The following is a 26,773-nucleotide window of genomic DNA, read 5'->3' as shown; positions in this document are numbered from 1 at the left end:
AAATTATTTTTAAAATAAAATTAAAATTTAGCATGATGATTAATTGAATATTGCTACATTTTAATAAATAAATGTGTGCTATTTTGTACAGTTTTTTACATACCAAAGTGCTGTATATAGTATGAGCCATGTTTTATAAGTGCTGTTTTGAAATTCCGCTGCTGCAGCACTGTAGTCGGTATCCCACACTTTTCTACCTTCATCTGTTAGCAAGCCACAGATGCAATTACAGCAAAATTCTATTGTTTTCATTTCTGTTAATCCATATTTTAAATACCCACGTCAATTGAGAATTGTGTGTGTGGATGTGCATTGTCCTTAACACCATTATTGCGGCTCTATACTGAGTGAGACCAACTACTCTCCCTACTATTTTGTGCTGCAAAGTGTCTGCTGCAGTCAATGTGTTAAACTAATGCACAATAATTGCCTATCTATAACACGTGTAGTTAACACCTTCACTGCTGCTCTATACTGAATGGATGGGTGGGGGGGGGGGGGGGTGGGGGGGGGGGGGGGTGGGGGGGGGGGGGGGTGGGGGGGGGGGGGGGTGGGGGGGGGGGGGGGTGGGGGGGGGGGGGGGATTGGGTGTACCTCTGGTTTACCATAAGTGATGTAAACACCTAACTACTGCAAGGCAACAAACTGGTTTATACTAGACTCGAACCTATCTGCATCAACCAGCAAACATGATACGTTGAACTGCACTGCTTCAAATTGGGTGTACCTCTGGTTTACTGTAACCGATGTAAACACCACCTACTGCAAGGCAACAAACTGGTGTATACTAGACTCGAACCTACCTGCATCAACCAGCAAACATGATAAGTTGAACGGCACCGCATCAAATTGGCTGTACCTCTGGTTTTTAACCGTAACTGATATAAATACCCACCAACTGCAAGACAAAAAAACTGGTGTATACTAAACTCGAACCTGTGTCAACCAGCAAATCTATTAGGGTTTCAGATTTCATAGCGCCTGAAAAACTTTTCATCTTGAACCAAATTTTACTGCTTAAATTGCATAGATTATCTGTGGTATCGTACTAGTTAGATAAATTCTATTGTTTACTAAAATTTTGGTTTGTACATGATAATACATTTAATTATATCATAATAAGTTTCATTATCATTACTTTAGAAAATCAATGCACAATCTCTGTCTAATCTCCATAATGAATTTATGTAAATTAACAGAAAAGCCTGCTGTTCAGAGCTGCGCTACTTAATATACATCGCTTGGTTAAAATTAGTAAATATTACAAGTATATAATAAAATGAATGTACAATACATATCATATAACTTTTATAATTTTAGACCAGATTATAATATTGGTTTTAACAAACTCTTTTTGTATTTTTCTTTAAATATTTTTTACGTAGCGCTTTTTTTATTAGTTGCATTAGGAATTGTAGAAAGAATCAATATATGAAATTACCAGATGGCTATTTAAGCCATATGTCTTGAAATTTGCTATTACATTCCACGTCTTACTTTATGATTTCAAATGCTATCCCTTTAATTCAACTTCATAGCTAGACCACGCCATCGTCACACTTTTTTCAAGATACTGTCTGTTTCATCATTGAAATTTCCTTGTAAAAATATTATAAACAAAATATTTATATTAAGCAGTCTTTAAACGTATTAACGTTTCTCTCTTAGCCAGTTGTGAGAGTTATTTCAAAGATATCAAGAATTTCGTATGCTTTTTAACGAAACAGCACACTCAGTTACACCAATATTTTTTATTTTTCCTCTCTGACATCTTAAGAACAATGATATAATAATAGACGAGTATTTCTTTCAGACTTATGAGCATTGCTGATTATTATTTCTTTCACACAAAATTTAAGATATTTGAAAGTTTTATGAAAATACTCTGTACATGTGACATTAAAAAATATATATTTATATTTATTTCATTGAAGTTTTTGTTTTAGAAATTTTGTAAAATTAGGTCTTCATCTGTTTTACAAGAGGATACGGATTTTTCAGTTTTTCATAAACAAAATAAATCAATAATATTTCTTATTTAATTTATTGTGTATATATATATATATATATATATATATATATATATAATTTATAATCTGTTTGTTGATTCTCCAATTTTCATTAATATTCATTTGAGTTTATTATAAACAAAAATACTTATGGAGAATCAACAAACAGATTATAAATTGTATGAAAATTATTTTGCAAATAATCATGCTATATTAATTCTAAAAATCTGAGAATATATGTAGAACAAAATTTTTCAAATCTAGCCCCTATGCATAAGGTGTAACTAAAAAACAGATTCAATGGATAAAACCACATAACTATTAATGTTATCTTTATAAATATATAATTTTTGTGACCACTAACATTTTATTGGTTAATTTAATGTTTTAATGTTCACGCTAAGTAGCCGATTACAATTTGAAATTAATGAAAGCGCCAGACAAAATTTAGATTTGTATTTAATGAACAACTTAAATTAATCGTCGGGTAATGGACATGAACGTGAATATGAAGGGAGTACGGCTAGGGGTCGCGCTGAGGCTGCCTCACAGCGGTTGTCTGAGAGTAGTAGCGCGGTGGGTGTTCTCACACTTCCATTAGGCCTAAAACATCTACTGGCAAGCCCACCTCTTCAATTTCAACTGAAAAGTGTCCCCAGTCCCAGTTAATATATTTAACTGAATTATTTTATGTGGTTGTTCACACTTCTTATACTGTATAGGGTATTGTGCGCCCGCGTGTACAGCATATACTACTATTACAAATAATATAAAAATAAAGAAACCAGGGAAAGAAAAGATGTTTGTTTATTTTTTTTTTTTTTAATTTACAGTGGTCTCTTAGGGCTCTAAAATAAGGTTTAGGTTACTTTGGAAATAAGATGGTACGTCCAGAGATATGACAGTTTTCACGTACAAGGAAAAAAGGACAACTGTCGGTTAAAAATGAGTGGTAAGGTCCCAGCTGCATTTTTTATCTTTATTGTACATACTAATTTTACAGCTGATGATGTCTGGATCATACGTAAGCTGAAAATGTTTATTAAATAGCTTAATTAATTGTATATTATAATAATATTATAATTAAGCAGCTCCTAAAATGGTGTTTTGATAATTATTTAAAAGTTATATTTTTTCTTTCATTATCGGTTAAAGTTTGTTAAAGGCATATTTTATTTTTATAATTTCATTTTTCGTTTACTTAATTAAATTAATTTATTCAATACTTTAATATTGAATGTATTAATAAATTTTTAGAGACTATAGTTCACATAGGCTATTCATTATGGACATTCCCTTTTTCACGTGTAGATATAGATATTATTAGATGGTTTAATAAATAACCACATGAAGTTTTATGTAAAAGTTGTTTTATGTTTTATTGCCTGTTTTACGACATATTAATATAGGAAGGTTGCAGGAAATTGCGTATCACATTTCTAAATCAGATTCCGTTACACGGCGTATATACTATTTACCATTTTTCTCCAAATATAGTTTTTTGTCACATTACCCCTTCTTCTCTCGCTGTCTTTGAATGTTGTATAAACATAGACCCCAAAATCTTTGTTAGCGAATGACAACTAGCGAAATATTTTTGTATGACTCCTATGCCAAGAATAGAATACCATACTGAAATTCTGGTAAGGTACATTTTAATACTGTCTTGTGTACGAGTATTTTGACCTAGAGTAGCTATAAAAAATAGGTTTCGGAGTCGCACCTTCAGTGGATTTTGAAAATTTCGTAGTCATAATATGCAACGAACTGGAGTACAGAACCCCGTTTTTTTTTTTTTTTTTTTTTTTTTTTTTTTTTTATGTACAATATCTTTCTTAAATGGGCAATAAATACATAAAACCACTAATAAATTAAATAGAATTAATGGATATGTATCATCTCTAAAATCTATGTCACTAGCTTGCTGTAACTCGCTAACCAATATTTATATAATATTTTATCAACTCTGTTACAAAAACCTAGTAGAATTGTATTACTATTTTATGCTGATAAAATTCGCTTTAGAAGCTGAAGGATAATTTCATAAATGTAATTATAAACAATAAACCTGTATTTTATTTATACACATCTAAATGAGTTAACTCATTAAAACGAACCCTTTTAAAGTTTCATATCCAATTATGTATCAAACCACATTTTCTTAATTATCACTTTTAATTACAGTTTTAGATAGACAAATTACATCGAGTTTATAAGTAAATGTAAGTTGAGTATCTTATTCTAAATGATAAAGCGTGCATCGCACAACTTTAACTATCTAAACAAATAACACATAAGAATATATAAGAAGTTCCCACATTACTATGCAGTGGAGTCGGGAGATAAGAGCGGTGACGGATCGCTGGGGAACAGTTTGTTGACTTGGGAACAGAGATTATTTCTTTCCGCTTGAATTCCACATAAACATTGACAGTAAGCATGTTATCAGCAATGTACGAAACGAGGCTTTCTATAGAATACATATTCATGATGAGTATAGCCTAAAACCAACAGGCAAAGTATTGAAAAAGGCATATTTCATACTCATTCTATTTCATCGGCATTCCTACATTGTGGGTTAACCAGAACTGCAACACGATGGCTTTCTGGTTATAACGTGTTAGTTTAGGTTAGTATGTTTTTGTTTGTGCTAAATCATTTAGAACTCGACAGGGTTTTCTTGAAGTCGTGTTGATGTCTGTCCGTTTGGGGATAACTCTAGATAGAAAGGTCGGTAAATTATATTAGGCTATAACATTTGACCGTGAATCACTTGACATGTTTATAAAAAATATGTCCTAGTTATAAACACAATAGGCTAATACTTTGGGCAATGCTTATAAAACTGTAAGAAAATCATATAACATCATACATTATCCAATATGACCTCCAATCAGCAAGGACGTATCCTGCGAGGGAGTCCAAGGGGTCCGGCTCTCCCCAAATTTTCAATTTTTTTTTTTAATTTGATTTTTTAACATACGATTATTATGTTTTATATAATTCAGTTTTACCAACATGTACTGCTGAAACATCGTTCTCAACATTGAAACGGATCAAGAACTTTTTAGGGAACGAATTGTGGAATAAGCGGTTGATTGCGCTTTCCTTACTTCCTGTCCACAACGGGAAAATATCAGTTGTCTTAACCCCTCCCCTCCCTGCCCCTTACCACCAAAAATCCTGGCTACGTTCTTGCTCCAATGGAATAGCACATTAAAGTTTTCTTTTTTCTACGTGAAATAAAATAAGAATACTGTAATCATTATTATATTACGGCTTAACCACTGACAACATGCGTTTATGTTTTGTTAAAGTTTTTCGACTTACCCATGTAATACGCATCAGTCGAATCAATGTTCACAAAGGAATCTGTCCATTCATGTAAAAGCTTATACGTCGGTACGCGTGAATAAAACAATGTCAAACACATTTACGCCCTACTAATGTTGGTTGTAGAGGTATTGGAAATGTCTCACTGTAAAGATTTTATTAATATGCATCCAAACACTTTTACCTTTTTCTTTTATGTGAAAGTTAAACTTTTTAAATATTTTCGTAACAATAAAGTTCAAAAATGTTGAGACTTAAAAACACCAAATCGAGTTTGGGCGCGTTTTAATTATATCTTTAAAATGAGATTAAATGAGTATCTCATAATTCAATGATAACAATTAACGGTATGGAAATGTTTCAGGATTAACTTTCTTCTAAAGAGGTAAAATGCCCCTCTTCTCCCCACAGTACAGGGGGCTGCTGCAAAAATCGGAATCCACCTATAACGGTTGTCACTAATATACATTTTATGCGATCAACAACTTAGACTCAATACTTTAATCCTAACATTATTTTTTTGCCATAAGTATAAAATAAAGAAGCTATAACACCTATCATAAAATCCCGAATATATATTTAATACATTGATCAGATAGCTATGTAATTCGATCTTGGAAGAATTCTGTCAATACAATTTTTGGGTTTGTATTACGTTGTCCACAATCCTACAAATCAACATGAAACGGCGAACTGGATGCCGCCGGGTTTATCTTATTCATAACGGTCAAGCGACAACTCTAATATGCTTTCTCACATTTTATGCCCATTTATTAACAGTTAAAAATGATATTAAATATATTAGAGACAAAAAATAACGAAATTTTTTCTAATATACAATAGTAAAGGATTAAAAATTGCAAATATACATCCACTTTTGCCAACCTAACATGACAATGTTCTTGCTTTGTGTCAGTCCGGATAGTAAGGGTGCATTTATTTACTATTAGCGGAAGAGTTTGAATCAAAATTAACTAGTAGAAATAATAAACTTGTTAACAATAATTTATAACAAATTAACTAATGGGAAATCAAATAAAACATTAAATTATAGCAACATTTAATGATATTTTAATTTTAAATGTATATTATTGAATACTATTAAACCTTTTGAAGATTAGCTACAACCGTATTTTATAACTGGAGAATCTAATTATGTAACTATTCATTTATAATTAGATAGTTCATTAAATTAATAAATAATAGAAAATCTTAAATTGTGCGCCTGATGAGATAACGAGGACTTCATGTATGGATAGCTGTTGAGTAAACCAGAGAAATATATTTTCTAGCCTATGTGTTTCTGATGTCGAACAGATGTAAAGAGATCGTTTTGAACGTCTTCGTCGCTGACTTTATTTTTATCACCTCAGACGGACTTGGACTCCAGATCCTTCAAGTCAAGTCTGTAACAGTATCTGATTTCACTAAGCTGTAATTGAAATGGAGCTAAACTCAACATTCGCGTGTACAGGATATTGTCATACTAACGAGTGTTTTAACAGTTCACGTCACATTTATTATAAAACAGAGTATGAACTTTTCATAATTTTGTGTAGTCCTGTGCAACCTAATCCTGTTCCTAGCCATTATAGCACGAGTATATACATAACCCGTGTAAGAGAAACTAAAAAAAAAGGAAAAAATTTAACAAAACATTTTTATTTATATTTTGTGTATTTTACTATCCACAAATGTTTATGAAATCCACTTCGTATTGTTATTCTTTAAAACTAAACTGTATCCTGTATTCATGACTAGCGTCGCGTATCACTGTGTGTTGATGTTGCAGCTGCCCCAGGTGGAAGTTAACGGCCAGGAGACCAATGGCCGCAGATTCCGTGTCGAGAATGGCGATTCCCTCGGAGAAAAGGAAGAGGTCAGTAATAGCAGTTTTGTTTTGTTTATCTTAAAATTTGTAAACTTATATAATCATAAATTTCTATTGGGACGTCAGATGCATACCAAAACTATTTGTGTCAAAACGTGAGCTTGACTTTTCTTTTAAAATGTATAGCTCTCAAAATATCCCCCACACCTTACGGAATGTAATAAACAGAATATGTTCATGAAATAAACCTAACCAGTTCGGGCCTTCCAAATATCCATTGTCTATCATTTCAATCATAATATCATACCTATCCCAATCTTGAAAACTTCTTTAAGTTCATATGCGAATAGATCGTAAAGGATGAGCGAGCCTCGATAGTGTTATAATATAGCTACTTGCAACATGCTGTCATATTTTAATGATATATCAATGGGCTTACACCTGTGAATACATTGATCATGTGTTATCATTTTATACCAGACATAAATGTCTCAAGTAGAGCATCAAGATAACTAACTGTGCATTCAAACATCCAACGTTAATGGTTAAAGCAGCGACCCATATTCAAAATATAACAAGATACCTACTTGACATGAATAAAAACAGATAAGAAACGTGTAACAGAATAACAAAAACCAAATAATATTGTGTGTGTGTGTGTGTGTGTGTGTGTGTGTGTGTGTGTGTGTGTGTGCGTGCGTGCGTGCGTGTGTGTGTGTGTGTGTGTGTGTGTGTGTGTGTGTGTGTGTGTGTGTGTGTGTGTGTGTGTGTGTGTGTGTGTGTGTGTGTGTGTGTGTGTGTGTGTGTGTGTGGTGTGTGTGTGTGTGTGTGTGTGTGTGTGTGTGTGTGTCAATCAAATCAAATCTTTTTTATTGCGAAGACAATATTTACATTGTATGGCAAACGTCATAGGTTTTTTTTATTTCTAACATTCATACAACAATACACACTCACACATACAATTTTACAGTTACGCCTCTTTCATCCATCGCCAATGCTACCCACTTAGTACAACGGAATCAGTCTTCTAATTGGGCGGTCTCCCAGTCGAATGCCAAAACTCACCTGCATTATAGAATGCTTGTGACACCAATAGGCGTTTAAGGCGAGTCTTTAACGCCTTAGGCGTTGGGGCATCTTTAATTGAATTGGGCAGTCTGTTGAGGAAATGAACACCCGCCTGCGAGGGCAGGCGTTCATAAAAACCACCGTTCTGTGTCTCCCAGTTCGGTAGTTAGCACTCCCACGTGTCTCATACATGTGTATGTCTCGGCCTCTGGTTAAGGTACATTAATTTACTCATACAAAAAAAAGTTGTTTCCATAATGTAGAGGGCACGGGCAGAGACAACAGCTGCAATTTCTTGAAAGCTTCCCTGCACGACTCTCTAAATTTGATTTTGGCGATTATTCGAATTGCTTTTTTTTGAAGTATGAATACTCTTTGAAACTGTGTGTTTGCGCAAGCTCCCCAAAGGACCACGCCGTAAGACAGATGGGGGTAAATCAGTCCATAATACGCCGTAATCAGTACCTGACTCGGGCAGTATTTGGCTAAAGATCTCAGAACGAAAATTCCAGAGCAGACTTTGGCGCAAACATAGTCAATATGCTCATTCCAAGTCAGCCCTCGATCAAGGTGCATTCCTAGGAATTTTGAAGAGCTGACTTCTTCCAGTGTGGAGTCATCTAACAAAATGGCAGGCCCACACTGGTTGCCTGCGGTGTGCAAGGCAAAATTCAAAACGTTGGTTTTTGAAGAGTTTGTTGTAAGATTGAGGCTGTGAAAGTATTGGACACAGTTGTTGATATCAACATAAGCCTGTTGTTCCAACACTTCACTTGATGTTGCATTGAAGAAGATAGTCGTATCATCGGCAAACTGCACTAATTTTCCATGCAGAAGCGATGATTTAAGATCATTGACGTAAAGCAGGAGAAGCACAGGACTGAGGATGGATCCCTGTGGGACTCCGTAACTCAGTTCTATTTGTTTGGACGACTTGCTAGATATTTGAACAACTTGGGATCTGTGAGTTAAAAACGAACTAAGCCATTTAAGAGGCACGCCTCGAATACCGTGGGACTCAAGTTTGTCAAGCAGTGTACCGTGGTCAACGCAGTCGAATGCTTTGGACAGGTCTAAGAACACACTCATTTGAGTGGTTACGACATTCAATCCCCTCTACAATCATATCGACAAGACTCACGACTGCGTCTGTTGTCGATTTGCCCTTCCTGAATCCAAATTGATCACTTGAGAGCTGATTGCATTTGTCCAAAAACCGAAGCATTCTTATAAGAAAAAGCTTTTCAAAAATTTTTGCTCAGCACTGGCCAAAATTGAGACAGGCCGGTAGTTAGTGATTGAAGTTGGGTCGTCCTTCTTGAAAATTGGTACCACTTTAGCAATTTTTCAGGAGAGAGGGGAACACTCCTGTTTGGAATGAAATAGTTTACCAATTGAGTTAAGGGTAATTTCTTGCACTAAATGCTTGCAGCATTTTTTTATGAGCCACGGGGGACATTAGATTGAGGTCATTTGATTTTTTGGCTGGGAGCTGCTGAATAATTCGGTGAAGCTCATCCTCAACGACAGGAGCCAACGCCATTGGACGATGTGGGCTCTGTCTTCGCGAGGGGCGTACTTGGGGTTCAGATGGCCGAGGACCCTGCCCACCAGCAACGGATGCGAAAAAATCCATTGAACTGATTGGCAATCTCTGTTTCATCCTCCACAAGTGTGTGTGTGTGTGTGTGTGTGTGTGTGTGTGTGTGTGTGTGTGTGTGTGTGTGTGTGTGTGTGTGTGTGTGTGTGTGTGTGTGTGTGTGTGTGTTCAAGTTCAAGTTCAAAGTCGTTTATTCAGAAAAAGACATGTTACATTTTATATACTACCCCAAGGCACCTTGCAAGGCGCGTGCGGGAATGCAGCTTACAAGTCAAAAATATTTAGTCTCTATGTTGCCAAACCAATCACAAATGCGAACTAATTTGTAATAAAATAGATGCTACTCATAAGTCACAGATAGATTAGATATTAACAAATATAACAATAAATATGAGTGACAAAAAGTAAACAACAATATTGAGTACATTTGTGTACATGAGTGTAAATTAAAAACAGCCAATAAATAAATAAATAACAATAATAAATAATTAACAATTAACAAATTGATAACAAAAACAACAATAACAATAATAAATACAACATAGAAATCATTAACAGGCATAATATAACATAAGGTGTGATAAGCATGCAAGAAATAAATAAAGTATTTTAATAAATATAACAAATAGAAATAAAATTATCAAGGACCAAGGTTTAATACAAACTGCACGGCTTTCATTTTTAAATTTGGGTTTAGAGTCAAGAAATACACTATTACCATATACTGTAATAAACCTGTTAAATAAAGTTAACCCTGCATAACAAAACTGGTGTCTACATTTTTCTTTTGCATAATTTGGCACATATAGGAGATCATATTGAGCAGTTCTCGTTAATCGAGATGTCTGTCTTTTTGGGATACTCATCTAAATACTTGTAAAATATACATTAATACACATAATTTATACAACTGAAAAAAATTAAGAATATTATTATCGTTAAAAAAACTGCTTACTCTACCCATACGCCCAATACCAAAAACTGTTTCTCAATGCATTTCTTTGACACATAATTATAGGATTCAGTATGGTATTATACGTGCCACCATAATGTATGACACCATATCTTATCATGCTTTCAAACCAGGAGACATACAAATACTTTAACAATTGGCTATTCAAAAATCCTCCCATGTGGTACAAAGAATGATTAATCTGTCTTAACTTTTTCCCCAAGAACTGTATATGGTCACCCCATTTGAGATGGCTATCTATGTACAACCCTAAGTATTTAATTGAACTAACTATTTCCACACTTGGACATTTACACACATACATACACTGATGACTATGGCAAAACATTTTAAACATATCTTCTAACTCGCATTTAGGCTTATCGTTATCAAAAAAATAGTAACACATTTGGTTTTAGAAGCATTTATCAATAATTTATTAGTAATTAAACCATTCAGATACTTTCACTACGTCTTTATCAATTTTCAATTTAAGTTTATTTCTGCTGCTAGCTGAACAAACTAATGCTGTGTCATCAGCATATGCAAATATGGAAGAGTTGAGGTCGATATCCAATAAGTCGTTAATATAGATAAGAAACATGAGTGGACCAAGTACTCCCCCCCTGAGCAGTTCCATAACATAGGTTTAAGGCGTCACTCTTGATGTTATTTATTCTAACTACCTGCTGACGGGATTTTTGAAAAAGATGTTAACCAAGCCAATGCAGAGCCTCCAATCCCATACCTTCTGAACTTATGTACTAAGATATCTATATCCTTAACATCAAAAGCCTTTTTTAAGTCTAAATAAATAGCCAGAGTAAATTTGTGAGAGTCAACTGCATCTGTAATACAAGTTACATGTTTCTCTAAGGCTAAATCTGTTCCCTTATTAGGTAAAAAAAAACCATATTGATTACTAGAAAAAAAATTATACTGCTGAAAGTGGTCCAGTAACTTTTCTTTTTAATTAATGTTTCAAAAATCTTAGCTATAGTATTATATAAGAGAGATCGGGCGGTATGAAGACATTTTCTGTGGTGTCCCCTGCTTAAATATAGGTACCACCATAGCTACTTTAAAACTCGTCAGGAAATATACCTTGCTCTAGAGACTTACTATAAATACTATAAAATAATGGTACAAAAAAGATCTATGTTATTCTTTAACTAGTACAATGCTTATGTCATCTATGCCAGTGATGTTCTTATTTTTCATTTTACTTATTACTCTGTAAATATCAATAACATTAATCCTAAATGAGTCTAATAAGACATCAGCCTCAACATGTATTTGAGGAAAAATATCAAATCCGAATGCCTCCTCCTTAAGGGATGGCACTACCTTTGTAAAATAATTATTAAAGGCATTGGCTACAATGGTTTCATTTCCCGCCACCGCAAGCAAACGATCACCTATCTTTATGGTTGCTAGTGATTTTCTTTTTTTGTTTAAGATTTCTTAACTACACCCCAGTATTTCCTAGAATTCACCATTACAATCACCTAACAACCTAGAATAATAATTTAATTTTTCATATTTAATACATCTATTTACGAATTTAGCCGTGTTATCATATTTCTTTCTTTAAAGTTACATTGGATCTATCCCTACTATATCTTTTAAACAAACTATTCTTCCAGTTTACCAGATCTATCAATTTCTCTGATATCCACTCCTTTCTTTTTTTATTTCTACAATTTAATTTCTTCAATGTACATGAAGCTTCGTAACATAAATTATACACACTATAAAAAGCCTTAACCATACTATTTACATTATTACCGTTCAACACTCCGCTCCAGTCTGCCAAGGCTAGCTGCCTTTGCATCTTTCTGTAATCGAGACTTTTTACAAAACCTGAACTAGTAAAATTGGTGTTGTAACCTGAAATACCCAGCTTTAATGCATAGTGATCAGTTATATCAAGTTCCATTACATTACATTTAAAATCAAGTTGTTTTGAGTTTCTTACAAGAACATGGTCAATACAAGACGAGTATTTATCAACAACTCTGGTGGGACTATTAACTAGGCTTTCAAAACCATGTGCAGAGATCAAATTTAAATAATTTGTACCAGAACCATGTAATTTATCTCTCAAAATGCATATGTTCAAATCACCAATAATAACTGTGGGATCATTAGAGTACTTCAAAATATTTACAAAATCATCCTCAAATTGATTATATGTAAATTTACACTGTCTATATATACCATACAGGGACAGTCTAGTGACGACGTTGTTAAGTCTGACATCAATCAGGACGTTGACCACCTCGGCTGTGGGCATCAAGATAAGGCGGTGTTCACAGCGCAGTGCAGAGTCCACGTACACGGCGACTCCACCGGCCTGGTTGTCTGGCCTGTCCTGCAGAAAACATATCGTAGCCTGTCATCTGGTATTTTCGCCTCCTCGCCACTCTTTATCCACACTTCAGTCAAAACAAATTATAGTTATTTTTTTCCGAAAGAGTGGACAAATACAAAATGAGTTCATCAAAGTGTTTCCTCAGGCTTAAGTGTGTGTGTGTGTGTGTGTGTGTGTGTGTGTGTGTGTGTGTGTGTGTGTGATTTATATATATAAGTGACAGTTGTAGCCTGGTGTGTAGCCTGTGTGGTGTGTGTGTGTGTGTGTGTGTGTGTGTGTGTGTGTGTGTGTGTGTGTGTGTGTGTGTGTGTGTGTGTGTGTGTGGTGTGTGTGTGTGTGTGTGTGTGTGTGTGTGTGTGTGTGTGTGTGTGTGTGTGTGTGTGTGTGTGTGTGTGGTGTGTGTGTGTGTGTGTGTGTGTGTGTGTGTGTGTGTGTGTGTGTGTGTGTGTGTGTGTGTGTGTGTGTGTGTGTGTGTGGTGTGTGTGTGTGTGTGTGTGTGGTGTGTGTGTGTGTGTGTGTGTGTGTGTGTGTGTGTGTGGTGTGTGTGTGTGTGTGTGTGTGTGTGTGTGTGTGTGTGTGTGTGTGTGTGTGTGTGTGTGTGTGTGTGTGTGTGTGTGTGTTGTGTGTGTGTGTGTGTGTGTGTGTGTGTGTGTGTGTGTGTGTGTGTGTGTGTGTGTGTGTGTGTGTGTGTGTGTGTGTGTGTGTGTGTGTGTGATTTATATATAAGTGACAGTTGTAGCCTGGTTTAAGTCTCAATAAACATTGAATCGCAAAAACGACTTGCCCCGCCAGGACTCAAACCCGGGTTTCTCAACTACTGGACGAGCATGTTACCACTTCACCACAGAGCCCTTTCTTTTTACAATTTAATTATTTTGTATTTGACCGTTTCTAAGTAAGAGACAAATTCGTTAATTTAGGGGCAAGGTTGTGTAACAGAAATGGGGTAGTATAATTAGGGTTGTGCTTGGGGAAGCAAACCCCGTCTAGGACACTGCAAACAGTAAAAATAATAAGCTAATCTAAAAAAGAACAGGAAGTGGACAAGTAAAACATTAGTGGGGGACTAAGAGACAAAAAAGGAATAGTGAGAAAGGCTTGTTGGCACAGTGAACAATAAGAAATTAATAAAAATCTTATATTAACGTTGTTGCAGGTCATATAAAGGAAACACGATCTAGAAGTACAAATTATACTGTGCTGTTCTGAAGCGTGAAATCACTTAGTTCCTTTATAATCAGCTGGTGCGCTGGAACGAAAGTAGAAAGATACTGTTTAGTAATCAATTAGTTCTACATTTTACGAAGAGTCATTACAATAGCTAATAGTTTATAACTATTTTAATTATAATAGAATCTTAATATCATGTTTGTATACTTTGAACCACAACCAAATGAATTTTATGTTTCAGCAATTGAAATGTTAATGCTGATTCTGTTACTGGTATGTGGAATGTATTTAGAACAATATTATAACTAATTTCCCTAGGAAATTGGAGACAACAGACGCAACAAAATGAGTCACCATCGAGTTTTACTGCTTCCCCGACACCATGTGATTTTATAGACATTCAATAAATGAGTTTCCATTACTTTGAATTAAAAATAAACATTTTATTAGCCCTCTGACAGAAAAGATCAACTTGTGATAATTTTTAACCGCTATCAAAAACAGTCATGCGTGATGCAAATAAAATCTAGATGTTTCGGCACGTAGGTGCCATTATTGGAACTGCAGATAAAAACTGTTTATTACATAAATTAGCCAGGGGGTCCATCAAAACATTAAAACTACAAAAACACAATTCACAATCATTTACACGGAAATTAGATGTATTTAAAATCTAACCGAAGATAAAATAGGTAACCAGACGCACAGACATGTCCACGGAACGACTGGGGCTGGACTGACATTGCGTAACCTCCATTCTTGACAATGACATCACTGCTATCAATGTCAAATGATAATGTTTTGAACCGGCGTATAATTTGTTAAAAATGATATGAAAATATTCAAATGGAGCTTTTCATTAAAACATTCTATCCATTTTCTTTATTTATAAATCTCTAAGACTACACTGCCTCTCTCTACCATTAAACAAATCTATAGTATAATCAGCGTACCTGTAATACATTTAACAAAATATTATGTATACTGGAAATAATGAACTCGTGTTCTTTACAGTTTAAGTACTTCCAATTAGTTATATGTACCCAGGATGGTTCATTTCTGGGTGGTTTATACTTCTAAGTAGAGCCTTTAATGAGTTTAAAAAATGCTATGTTTCTTTAAATCTGAGCAACTCACTGGAGCGCCATACCACTAACCGCATGTGTTGAGATGATGAGGTAGAAAGGGCTGGTCAACATATGTAGTTTATTGCAGAAGAAGACTGTTGGGGTGGATGGGACTCCCTTAATATTAAAGGGTTTTAACGCCTACATATAAGGGAATATGACTTCCCTCGCTCCTTGACCGGAAGAGGTTGGAATAGAGCGTTTCCGTCTTCAAATGTAATTAAGATATGGGTGTTCCTCGTGGAATCTCGACAGGAATCCGCCCCCCCCCCCCCAACATCACCCATCCTGGCATCCTTGTTACTCCGGAAGTAGCACAAAGGTCACCTCCTTGTCTTAAGTAATCACTTATGATAATACAGTACTATATTTTTGTTGTAGTCAAATTATAAGTTACTGTAGTATTAACCGGCGAAGTACAATATTTCTGTTGTAGACAACTTTTATCTCTGTTAAACCAAATTTATATAACGCTCAGCCAATTTCCATAAAGGAACACTGTCCATCGCGTGAATAATCGTAATTATTCGTCGTTACATAGGATAAGGATTATAGTCGTTTTAAAGGATAATAGGATGTTGGACATTTACCATCGTTATATATTACAAAATGTATAACACTACGTCTCGAGGATTGAAATCCACCCGATTATTAAAAAAGTAAACCTAAAACGTGCGGCAATGGACAGTCACTAAGCAAATTAAAAAATGATTATACCCGACAACAGTTTGAAGTCTAGACAGGAGAAAGTAAACGCAGGCGTTGTCACTGCACATAAGTCGCGAGCACTAACACTCGTCACACCTGAAGACTTCTTGGAGTCCAGGCAGGAGAAAAGGAAACCAGTAAAGTATGCAGCGTATGCACTGCAAAGAATTGCAAGTCACGGGGGCGAGATGTCAAGTGCACTATCACACTTACACTATCACACTCACACTAACACACTTACCCTAAAACGTACTGTTACACCTAAAAAGTTAAATATCCGAAATTCTATTATCCTTTCTAACCTTCACACAATATTAAAAACCAACAAATTGTTGTTCCTTTGCGGACACGTTAGTCAAAACTATCCTGTACTAATTTAACACAATAAAAAAATCATGACAATATTTACAATATTGCGAAGGCAAGTTATTGTAGTGTTGTTTTTAAATCTCTCAAGACCGTGGTACAGTGTAAACTCTAAGAAATGAGTTTAAGCTAATTAGTTTAAACATAGGAAGCCACATGTAAACTTTGGGGTGTTTAGCTTTTGAACTATCCTGGGTTGTGACAAGCTGCAACGTTTAGTAGAAGCTGAAACAACTGGCGGCAGATTGTAATCTCGGAAAGCTCCTTCTTAAACTATTAACAAACCCCTCCTACTATTAATCATGAAACTAGATATCACATAGCAATAGTAAGATTATATTATTTATCCTTATTTATTAAATTTAAATTTAATATACGTTTTTCAGTATTGGTTCATAACCATTGTGGTAGTTATTACATTTCCATTATCTGCTGTGATCAGATCAGAACTTTTATGGAAGGCACACATTTCTTTAAAAATCTTCAAGTAAACGTTGACGGAGCCTTCCAAAAGCAATGTAGATAACGATTTCCCACCATATCATAGTAAACTACGTGATGTGAAATATATCGAAATTCTCAAACGGATTAATTCGGAATGGACACAACGCAACGGTGCAACAAATTTCAATTCAACTTTTTCAGTAAGGTTAAACCTCTGATAACAAGATTGTGATCACATAAATATACTAATATATGGTAAGGGTGATTCCATGAACATAATCAGGTGTAGTAATTGCGTGAAATCCTGTCCGCAACAGTTCTCCTTGCAATTTCTGATTTACAACTGTCGCTTTATAAAGAAATCTGTACATACGTAAGTTTCACCGAAAGAATAAAACTCAACCTAGGTCTTTAAAAAAGGTATGGTGAATAAAATGATGAGGATGAATATCCTTTTAGATAACATGTTATACACGTTGTAGCATTTAACGGTCAGAGCGGAGCTACAGTTTCTTACTTTTGTAAAAAATACTATTGGAAAGGTTAACCGTAAATAAAGGTCCACATACGACATCTCTCCAATAAAAACTAATTAAATTAAACAACAGAACACAAATCATAACATAATTGTTACGGATCGTTCGATAGGGTGCGCAGTAAGCTTCTGCGACTCAAACTTCAGGTTAATCAAAAATATCACTAGAAGAGTAGTTTTTTTAATTAAACTATGTCAAACTAGATCAACACACCCTCCTGTGTTACAATTGTAATATTAAAAATTTGAAGCATCGGCCAAGATCCAGAATTACATCACAAATGGAGTGTTCATTCATTCTTCATCAACTGAATATTTAAAGACGTTAGAGCTATTGTTGAACTCACAAAACTTCAAAACTGAGACTCTGAAGATGCTAAATTTATGGAATTTTAAAATGTTATGATTAAATTGTAAAATTTTTATTCTTTCTAACTTGTCGTCTTAGCAATGTTTTGAACATGATTATTCAATATTTAAAACAATATTTTACGATAATTCTATTTCTAAAATGTATTTTATTATATTTTATATAGTTTTTAATTGGCACATGTTATGAAGTTCATTATTGAGTTTATGAACTAAATGCATAGCTCTTCAATAATAAACTAAAGAATTTCTACTATGGATCAAATTTAACATTTAATCGTATGACAATTTACTAAAGTATTTGTTCTTAAAGCACATTTGATTTAACCTATGTTATTAATCCAGGCTTATTATATGAAATTATGCTATCATTTAGATTATGTTTTTAATTAAGCAGTAAAGGCACTTTCATATTTCTTTCTAATTGGTCGTTACTTGGATGGTTAACTAGTACTAGTTGAAGATTTATGACTATCCAGGAAATATTCCTCTCATTGTCGGTTTAATAAATGCAACTTCTGAATTATAAAGTGTTGTGCACAATATCGAACAAAGCGCTTTCATACGATCCGTTTTGAAAGTATTGCATCCATTTATATTTCGGGATTGCGCCAATGTGTCCGTTGCAGATTTTATTCTAACACAGAATCTTACAGTTGGTGTCCGTTATGTGCATGTACGGGGAGCTCATCGTTCGTTACTTATAGGTCGAACGAGTTGACAAGACTAACAACGGCGTACTCGCCGTAATCCCAACATTGTGTAACATTGGAGTCGTTCTCCGGGCCAAGACGTTCTCGCTGTGCGGTGAACGCGAAGCAAAATGTTTTTAAAACTAAGGCAAAGAGAAGTTTAGTTTGTCGGTTTTTCGTTTAGTGAAATGTTATTATTGATTATACGAGTACAAAATTATATTCAAGAATAAAAGCTGTGGACCGTTTCATGGTGGATAAAAAGCGTATGTCTAATAATCCAGCAGCTATAAGTTAATTTCCATTGTCTAAGCATACGACCTGGTTTTTCCATCAAACTATTGAGGAACTGTTCCTTATAAAGAAATCCATCGTCAGACGCGATAGCGGTACGCTCGAAACAGACATCGAAAGGATTAAACAATAATGTTGTCCTAAATTGACAAACTTTCACCCGAACGTCAGACACAAATCATTGTGATATTAGCAAAAAATAACTAACGGGCTAAAGACACTAAATGTCACCACTTTCAACAATAATCAGTCGATCTGCGTATAATTAGATAATGTTGTTTTAACATGCATCCCTGTCGGACCTAACAGTTGGTTTTAAAACTACGAAGCTGAGAAAATTATAATCTGAACGATTTATGAAGTGATCTTTCATACATTTAACCGTTTAGAACACCAGAGTGTGTGCTTATATACTGCAAATTGGATCTCAACTTCAGGATTATAATGAATCACTATGACTACAACACAGTGGGCAGTGTGATCATTCATAAATTTAACCGTTAAGAACACCAGAGTGTGTGCTTATATACTGCAAATTGAATCTGAACTTCAGGATTATAATGAATCACTATGACTATGACACAGTGGGCAGTGTGATCATTCATACATTTAACCGTTAAGAACACCAGAGTGTGTGCTTATATACTGCAAATTGGATCTCAACTTCAGGATTATAATGAATCACTATGACTATAACACAGTGGGTAGTGTGATCATTCATACATTTAACAGTTTAGAACACCAGAGTGTGTGCTTATATACTGCAAATTGGATCTGAACTTCAGGATTATAATGAATCACTATGACTATGACACAGTGGGCAGTGTGATCATTCATACATTTAACCGTTAATAACACCAGAGTGTGTGCTTATATACTGCAAATTGGATCTCAACTTCAGGATTATAATGAATCACTATGACTACAACACAGTGGGCAGTGTGATCATTCATACATTTAACAGTTTAGAACACCAGAGTGTGTGCTTATATACTGCAAATTGGATCTCAACTTCAGGATTATAATGAATCACTATGACTACAACACAGTGGGCAGTGTGATCATTCATACATTTAACCGTTAAGAACACCAGAGTGTGTGCTTATATACTGCAAATTGAATCTCAACTTCAGGATTATAATGAATCACTATGACTACAACACAGTGGGCAGTGTGATCATTCATACATTTAACAGTTTAGAACACCAGAGTGTGTGCTTATATACTGCAAATTGGGTCTCAACTTCAGGATTATAATGAATCACTATGATTACAACACAGTGGGCAGTGTGATCTCCACTCTACGTGACAACTGTGCCGGGTATCGTGGTCACTCTCTGGCACGACATTACACTGGTTACTATTATAAACGTACACGACTTTATACGTTTATAATATATCGTATTTCGAGATTTTTTAACAAATCTTCAACACAAGTCATTGTATTTTTTTATTGTTTAAGCTATTGTAACAAGTTATTTCACGATGATAAAATATTTCATTATGTTTTGGAAGTACTTTATTGTTAATTAAGAGTACTTTAAGGCTTTTAAGGGATATTTTGGAGATGATACGATGATATAATATAAGAAGAAGTGACAATTTCTATGTATATAAACAGACATAATCAAAGAACATTATATAATGCGACCAATGAAGACTATTTTTGGGACAGTGTTGGTCTAACAACTTATGATTGACTTTCAAAAGTGTGATCATCATTAACTAAAACCATCTATCAAATCACGAAACAAAATATTAATTTGACAGAGCTTTAAGATGAGTATTTTAAAAATCCACAAAAGCTACTTCTATAAGAAAATTGCGAAAACAGTTTCACAAATTTCTAGTATACAGATACTACACCTTATATAATATAGATCTTTGAGTGAAGGAAAACCTGAAAGTAGAATATCCTTTCAAAACCTTCCTCAGACTACACTAATTCAAATTATCAATACCATACGTGAAGACACTTGCATTCACTGTGTTCTTAGTTCTAAACTTACTCAAGATGTGATTAGAACAGTGGATCTTAGAAATCCAAATATTCAGAATAATTTATTTTCGTAAGGAATGCAGGGGATAATTTTGGTATAACTGAGTAAGGCGGCAGTTAGGTGACATCATATTTTTCTTACTAGTTGCTCATACCTTATTTTCAAACTGGGACCATTTATAGGATTTATAGGATGCACTTTTACGTTGACATCGCAAAAGTGATTTAAGCCTTTCATTCTCCTATTAGATAATTAATTGAATTGTAACGAACAGTTAAAATTAATTATGTAATATAAATTTATCAGACACTCGTAACCATCTAACTAGGTCAATTGGAAGCCTTTATTCGGTGTTCGGTTTATTTGCACGATTACAATTTATTAATGCTTGGACTGAGGCATGAGGGCTCTTACAAAGTAAATTATTTCATTTTTATTTCTAGCTGTTTCTGTATGCTCGGTTGATTTTTGAAAAGAATTATTGTCAATTGTATTCTGATTTATGAAGAAATAATTCAATTAAATGTATATTTCATAACATTCCTCTGATGCTTTTGTACACGTTAATATAATTTATATAATTATAATTTAAAATAATTTCCATTTTCATTGAATTTGACGTTAATTCTTTCACTGTGATTTTGTGGGTTTTTTAATTTAAAATAAAACTAAGCTTTTATAGTATTTAATAAGTTTCTAAGATGTAAGTTTACGTTACTGCATATAATTATTAGTAAATTAACAAGTTAACAAATAATGATATGTAATGATAAATAACTATTTTCATTAAAGACACAAACACTAGCACATACACAGTATTAAATTATGTATGCTGGCGCATGCTGGATGTAGGTGTCTAGCCCTGATGAAAGGTCAGAGGTCAAATTATGCCGGGGGGGTTGCAGTAGTTATACGGCACAATTTCCTATGCCGTCAATCCACCACCAGACATCGTCTGTCACCTTGCCCCTTGACACTTAGGCTTGACATGTATTCATGGAGGTGGTAGAGGAGATGAGATAATATGGTAGGTAGACAATGTAAAGGTAAAAGGTGAAAGTTTGCTGCGTAAACTGTAGTTGTTATCTAAATGACAGGCGATAATTTACATCATCCGACTTCATTGCCCCTCTCGTCTCGACACTTTGACTTCACGTATAGTGGTGCAAAAATGAGAAGGCAGTAGTCAAACCCTACCTACCCTCGACAAAATGTAAAGGTGAAAGACCAAAGATTGTTGCGTAAACTGTAGTTGTTATCTAAATGACAGGCGATAATTCCATCGTCCGACTTCATTGTCCCTCTCATCTCGACGTTGACTTCACATATAGTGGTGCAAAAATGAGAAGGCAGTAGATAAATCCTACCTACCCTTGACAAAATGTATAGGTTAAATGTCAAATTCACTAATAACTATCTTTTTGTTTGATTACAACACTGAGAATGCGAAATAATGAGATAAATGTGTAATTAATACTTCGACGCTGAGTGAATCGGAAGGCATGTTGGGTAGGACAACTCGTGAACTAAGATGTAGACGGGCACAACATCTGCTGCCTTTACTCCTACATATATGGTCGTATGTCACCATATCTCTCGTCAGCTTTGACCTGCAGTCATATAGGTAGACAGGCACCAGGTAACAGCAACCAACTCATACCTACCAAGGACACGTTGAAAACGTGTAAACTCAGGTGAGTCTGTAGACCTGAAACAGTAGATAACAGTTTTCTGCCATCCGTACATCACCTCCCATCGTCCGTCGACGTTTTAAGAACTTGCCGTATCAAATTATATTTTAAAAGTTTTATATCCAAATTGGTTATCAAAATTAGATTTTCTACTAATGACAGCCTCCTTGGCTTCATATAATTATAAATGTAGTGGAGGTGAGGTCTCATCCACATGTGATGGATGGAGGCAATGCTTGGCCCCACACCACTCCTGCAGCTCTGGTGAGCAAGAGACATTGCTATGGCTACCTCAGAGAACCATACGGCGTAAACAGCTCGAAGGATGGTTAAATTTATATTTTACCTAAGCTGATGTTACGTCACTTACTGCATTTTCAAGTTTGGTGGGACCACATTGCTATTAGTAGCAACAATATACCAAACACAGCCAAAATACATTGCTACTAGAATCTGCATACTATTTCCCCCTTGTAGAAAATATGACATTCTAGATCTCCGAGTATTTCCAGGAAAGATGTCGATAAATTTATGGCTAAGATGTCGAGCACCTACCTGTGACCGCACATTTCCTTAACAATGGGCTCCTTTCCGTGTACTGTACATAGACAGGTATACCAGTTCAATTATATCACTGTAGCAGTCGACTCTAGCTACTATTCTGTCCCTCCACAAGTCATCACTATAGTGCGCAGCAATAAAGACATTTTTTATTACATTCCTCACAGTTTTCCACTGTATTTCACCCTTTCCTGATCTAGAGTAGGAGTTTCTAATCGGTCCAATTTAATCTTTGACTTAGATATTTCTAACGAATCATGGTAGAGATTTTTCCTCGAAAACTGTATATATTTATGGTGTTTGCAATGGTGTAAAACTAACATGGGATTGGAATATCATCTGGAAGGACCATTCGTGGATAACTCTCACTTCCGTCCAGAGTTTCTAATAGCAAAAATGTATAATTCCTATTGACCCGTAAACATTGAATTATGTTCGTCGAGAATAAACGACAGAATTGCTCAGTTAAAACACAGAATCACAGAATCAGTCCTCTCATAGACATGTAAGTCTACACTGTCACTGTCGTAGACTGCTAGCGCGCGGACGTGCCTGAGATGCCTGGCAAGACGGATGGTAGCCTCAGCCAATGTTATTAACGTCTTTACACATTGTCAGTCGCTGTCGTAACCCCTTCAGTTTTACATTTTGTTTTTGACGTAAATCATAATTCAGTGTATGCCGCCAACACACATTATTTTGATGGGAAATATATATTTAATGTAACACGATATTAAGTACTATATTTTACATATACAAATATGAGTATATTAACAATAATGTAACTTAGCACTATGTGTGCGTATTCAGTGTGTTCAGTAACACACGAATTACCTTGATTCAAACCCCCAAACGATTCCAAACCTAGTACTAATTTCATTCTCAAACTTATGACCATGATTTTAACTTTAAATAATTTTAAATTTAAAAACCTAAATTACCTTCAAACTAAAGGAACTGCTATGGGCACACGGATGGCTCCTTCTTACGCCAATTTTTTATGGGACTATTGGAAAAGAATTTTTTAACTATTTAAAATTATAAACCTCTAATTTGGTTCAGGTACATAGATGATATTTTTATAATGCGGCAGCATGGTATCAAAGAACTTAACGACTTTCTTTTTAATCTCAATAAATTTAGCATTTTAAAATTTACATGGTCTATCACACCAGATTTAGTAACATTCTTGGATACTGATGTATTTATTGAAAATAATAATTTGAAAACAAAAATTCATGTCAAAGACAGTAACAAAATGCAATATTTGCATTTCACCAGCTGCCATCCAGTTCACATTAAAAAATCTATTCCCAAGAGTTTATCAATAAGGGCAAAAATCTTTGTAGCAATCAATCTAACTTCCATAACTACATAAACAGAATGTCCCATGTACTTTTTGAAAGGGGGTATCCAAAAGATCTTGTTGACAATTCAGAGCACCTAAAAACATTTCCAGTACTAATTATCCTAATGATCCTAAATTTATCACCCAATATTTTCCTGGCCTTCATAAAATCAACAAAATTCTAAAGGTTTCTTTTCCTATTTTGGAATCTTCTCCTGAAACTAGAAATTTATTTTCTAAGCCCCCCAAATTAATTTTTAAAAAACCTCCAAATTTACTAAACATTCTCTCTAGACCGAAATTAAAGTATGAGGGCAATCCAAAAAGTAATAACATCAAATGTAACGTGTGCAATCCTTGTAACAAGCCAAGATGCGGCATTTGTAAGATGTTAATAAATTATAAATTGTTTAAAAGTAGCACAACTGAAAAAGAATATCCTATTAAAGGTAACATTGATTGCACTACAAAAAACATAATTTATCAACTAACCTGTAAATTCTGCCCCAAAGACTATATTGGAAAAAACCATCACTCCATTAAGAGTGAGAATGACCAATAATTTATTTGATGTTATTCATCAAAATTATGAGAGACCATTATCTGCTCATTCGATTCAACACAATCAAAATAATTTGGAAAATTGCTTCAGCCTAAAAGGAATTTACCATTTAGAGCAAAATCCCAATCAAAATACTAATCTGATAAATTTAAGAAATGTTGAAATCGCACATCAATTAATTTTAAAATCAAGGCAACCAGATGGGTTGAACCTAAGATGATTCTTGTAATGAAACTAAGAAAACCTTTACAAACTAAGGCTTTAATCAACAAAATTCAACTAGATAACCTTAAATATTCAATCAGAATGTATAAACAATTACTTAATATCTTCTTTAAAAATAACAGATGATCTAGTTGTGTTTACATGGAGTAAATTATATAACATTCTCCTCCACTGAATTTAAGAGGTAGTCATTGAAACGTTTAGGGATCCTTCTTATTCTTGATCCTCTTCGAGGAGAAACTATTTTATTTTCTTGATTGAACTGTTCAGATTCAAATTCAGTGTCTTTTGAAGAATCTTCCTTATTTCCTTGTGATGCATCTTCATGTTCATCCTCCACCTCCTGTTCTTCCGACTAATTGGATAAGTCTGTCACCATTAGACTTTTATCACCTCGGGGAGCTAAGTGTTTTAGTGAAACAGTAGATTCTCTTCCATTGGGGTAACGAATTAGTGCGTATTGTGGATTTTCTTCTACTAATTCAACTTCATCAACTAGTGGTTCGTATTTGCTGCTTCTTACATTTCGCCTAGTTAGTACTGGATCAGGTTGCAGTAACCATGCTGGTAGTGAAGTACCTTTAGTTGATCGGCGTGGATGTATGAACATTCTCTCGTGTGGAGTGCAGTTTGTTGCTGTGCATAGTAAAGAGCGTATCGAATGTAGAGACTCTGGAAGTACAGACTCCCATTATCGTTGGTCCAGTCCTTTGAATTTTAGTGACAGTGTAACGGTTTTCCATATAATTCCATTATACCTCTCAATTTGTCCATTTCCTGCAGGATTGTATGGACTGGTTAAACTTGTAGCAATCCCCTTTTGATGAAGATATGTCCTTATTTCATCAGACAAAAATTATTTGCCTCTATCAGAATGGATGTAATTTGGTATCCCATAAACAGAGAACAAGTTTTCCAAACATTCTATCACAGTACTCGAAGTCATCTCTTTGCAGGGGTAAGAGAATGGGAAGCGAGAGTACTCGTCAACAATATTTAACATATAACGATTTCTACTTGACGATGGTAGTGGTCCTTTAAAATCAATATTGAGTCTTTCAAAAGGTGAAGTGGCCTTTATCAATGTGTTGGTTTGTTTGTGGAATCTAGGTTTGACCTCTGAACAAATAGGACAAGATAAAGTCATTGATTTGATCTCATTCAAAGAATATGGCAAATTCTTGCTGCGTACCCAGTGATAGAAACGCGTTATTCCTGGATGACAAAGAGCCTGGTGCATTTCAAAAAGTTTGTTGTCAGTTGTAGAGGCATTACAGATCCGAGAGAGTGCGTCTGCAGAAACGTTTTCTTTACCAGGTCGATATTGAATGGCGTACGAGAAAGGAGAAAGCTCTAGTCGCCAGCGCATGATTTTGTCGTTTTTAATTCTGCTAGAATGTTTTTGGTCAAAAATAAATGACAAAGCTTTTTGATCAGTTAAGAGAATAAATTGTCTCCCTAACAAAATATGTCTCCATTTCTTAATAGATTCTACGATGGCCTGTGCTTCTCTT

At 34.8% G+C, this 26,773-nt stretch overlaps 1 protein-coding gene across 1 annotated transcript in view; it reads left to right on the top strand.

Annotated features, from left to right (window-relative positions):
* The first annotated feature begins 2,499 nt into the window (after positions 1-2,499).
* LOC124361252 (GTPase-activating Rap/Ran-GAP domain-like protein 3) overlaps positions 2,500-26,773 on the top strand; it is a 102,455-nt gene continuing 78,181 nt past the window's right edge. The window contains 2 exon segments of the mRNA XM_046815297.1: positions 2,500-2,574; positions 7,135-7,221. Coding sequence (XP_046671253.1) covers positions 2,500-2,574; positions 7,135-7,221 — 162 coding nt within the window.

Source organism: Homalodisca vitripennis, chromosome 4 (genome assembly GCF_021130785.1).
Source record: "Homalodisca vitripennis isolate AUS2020 chromosome 4, UT_GWSS_2.1, whole genome shotgun sequence".
Lineage (NCBI taxonomy): Eukaryota > Metazoa > Arthropoda > Insecta > Hemiptera > Cicadellidae > Homalodisca > Homalodisca vitripennis.
Note: the sequence above shows the minus strand (reverse complement) of the source record. Positions and strands in the feature narration are given on the sequence as shown.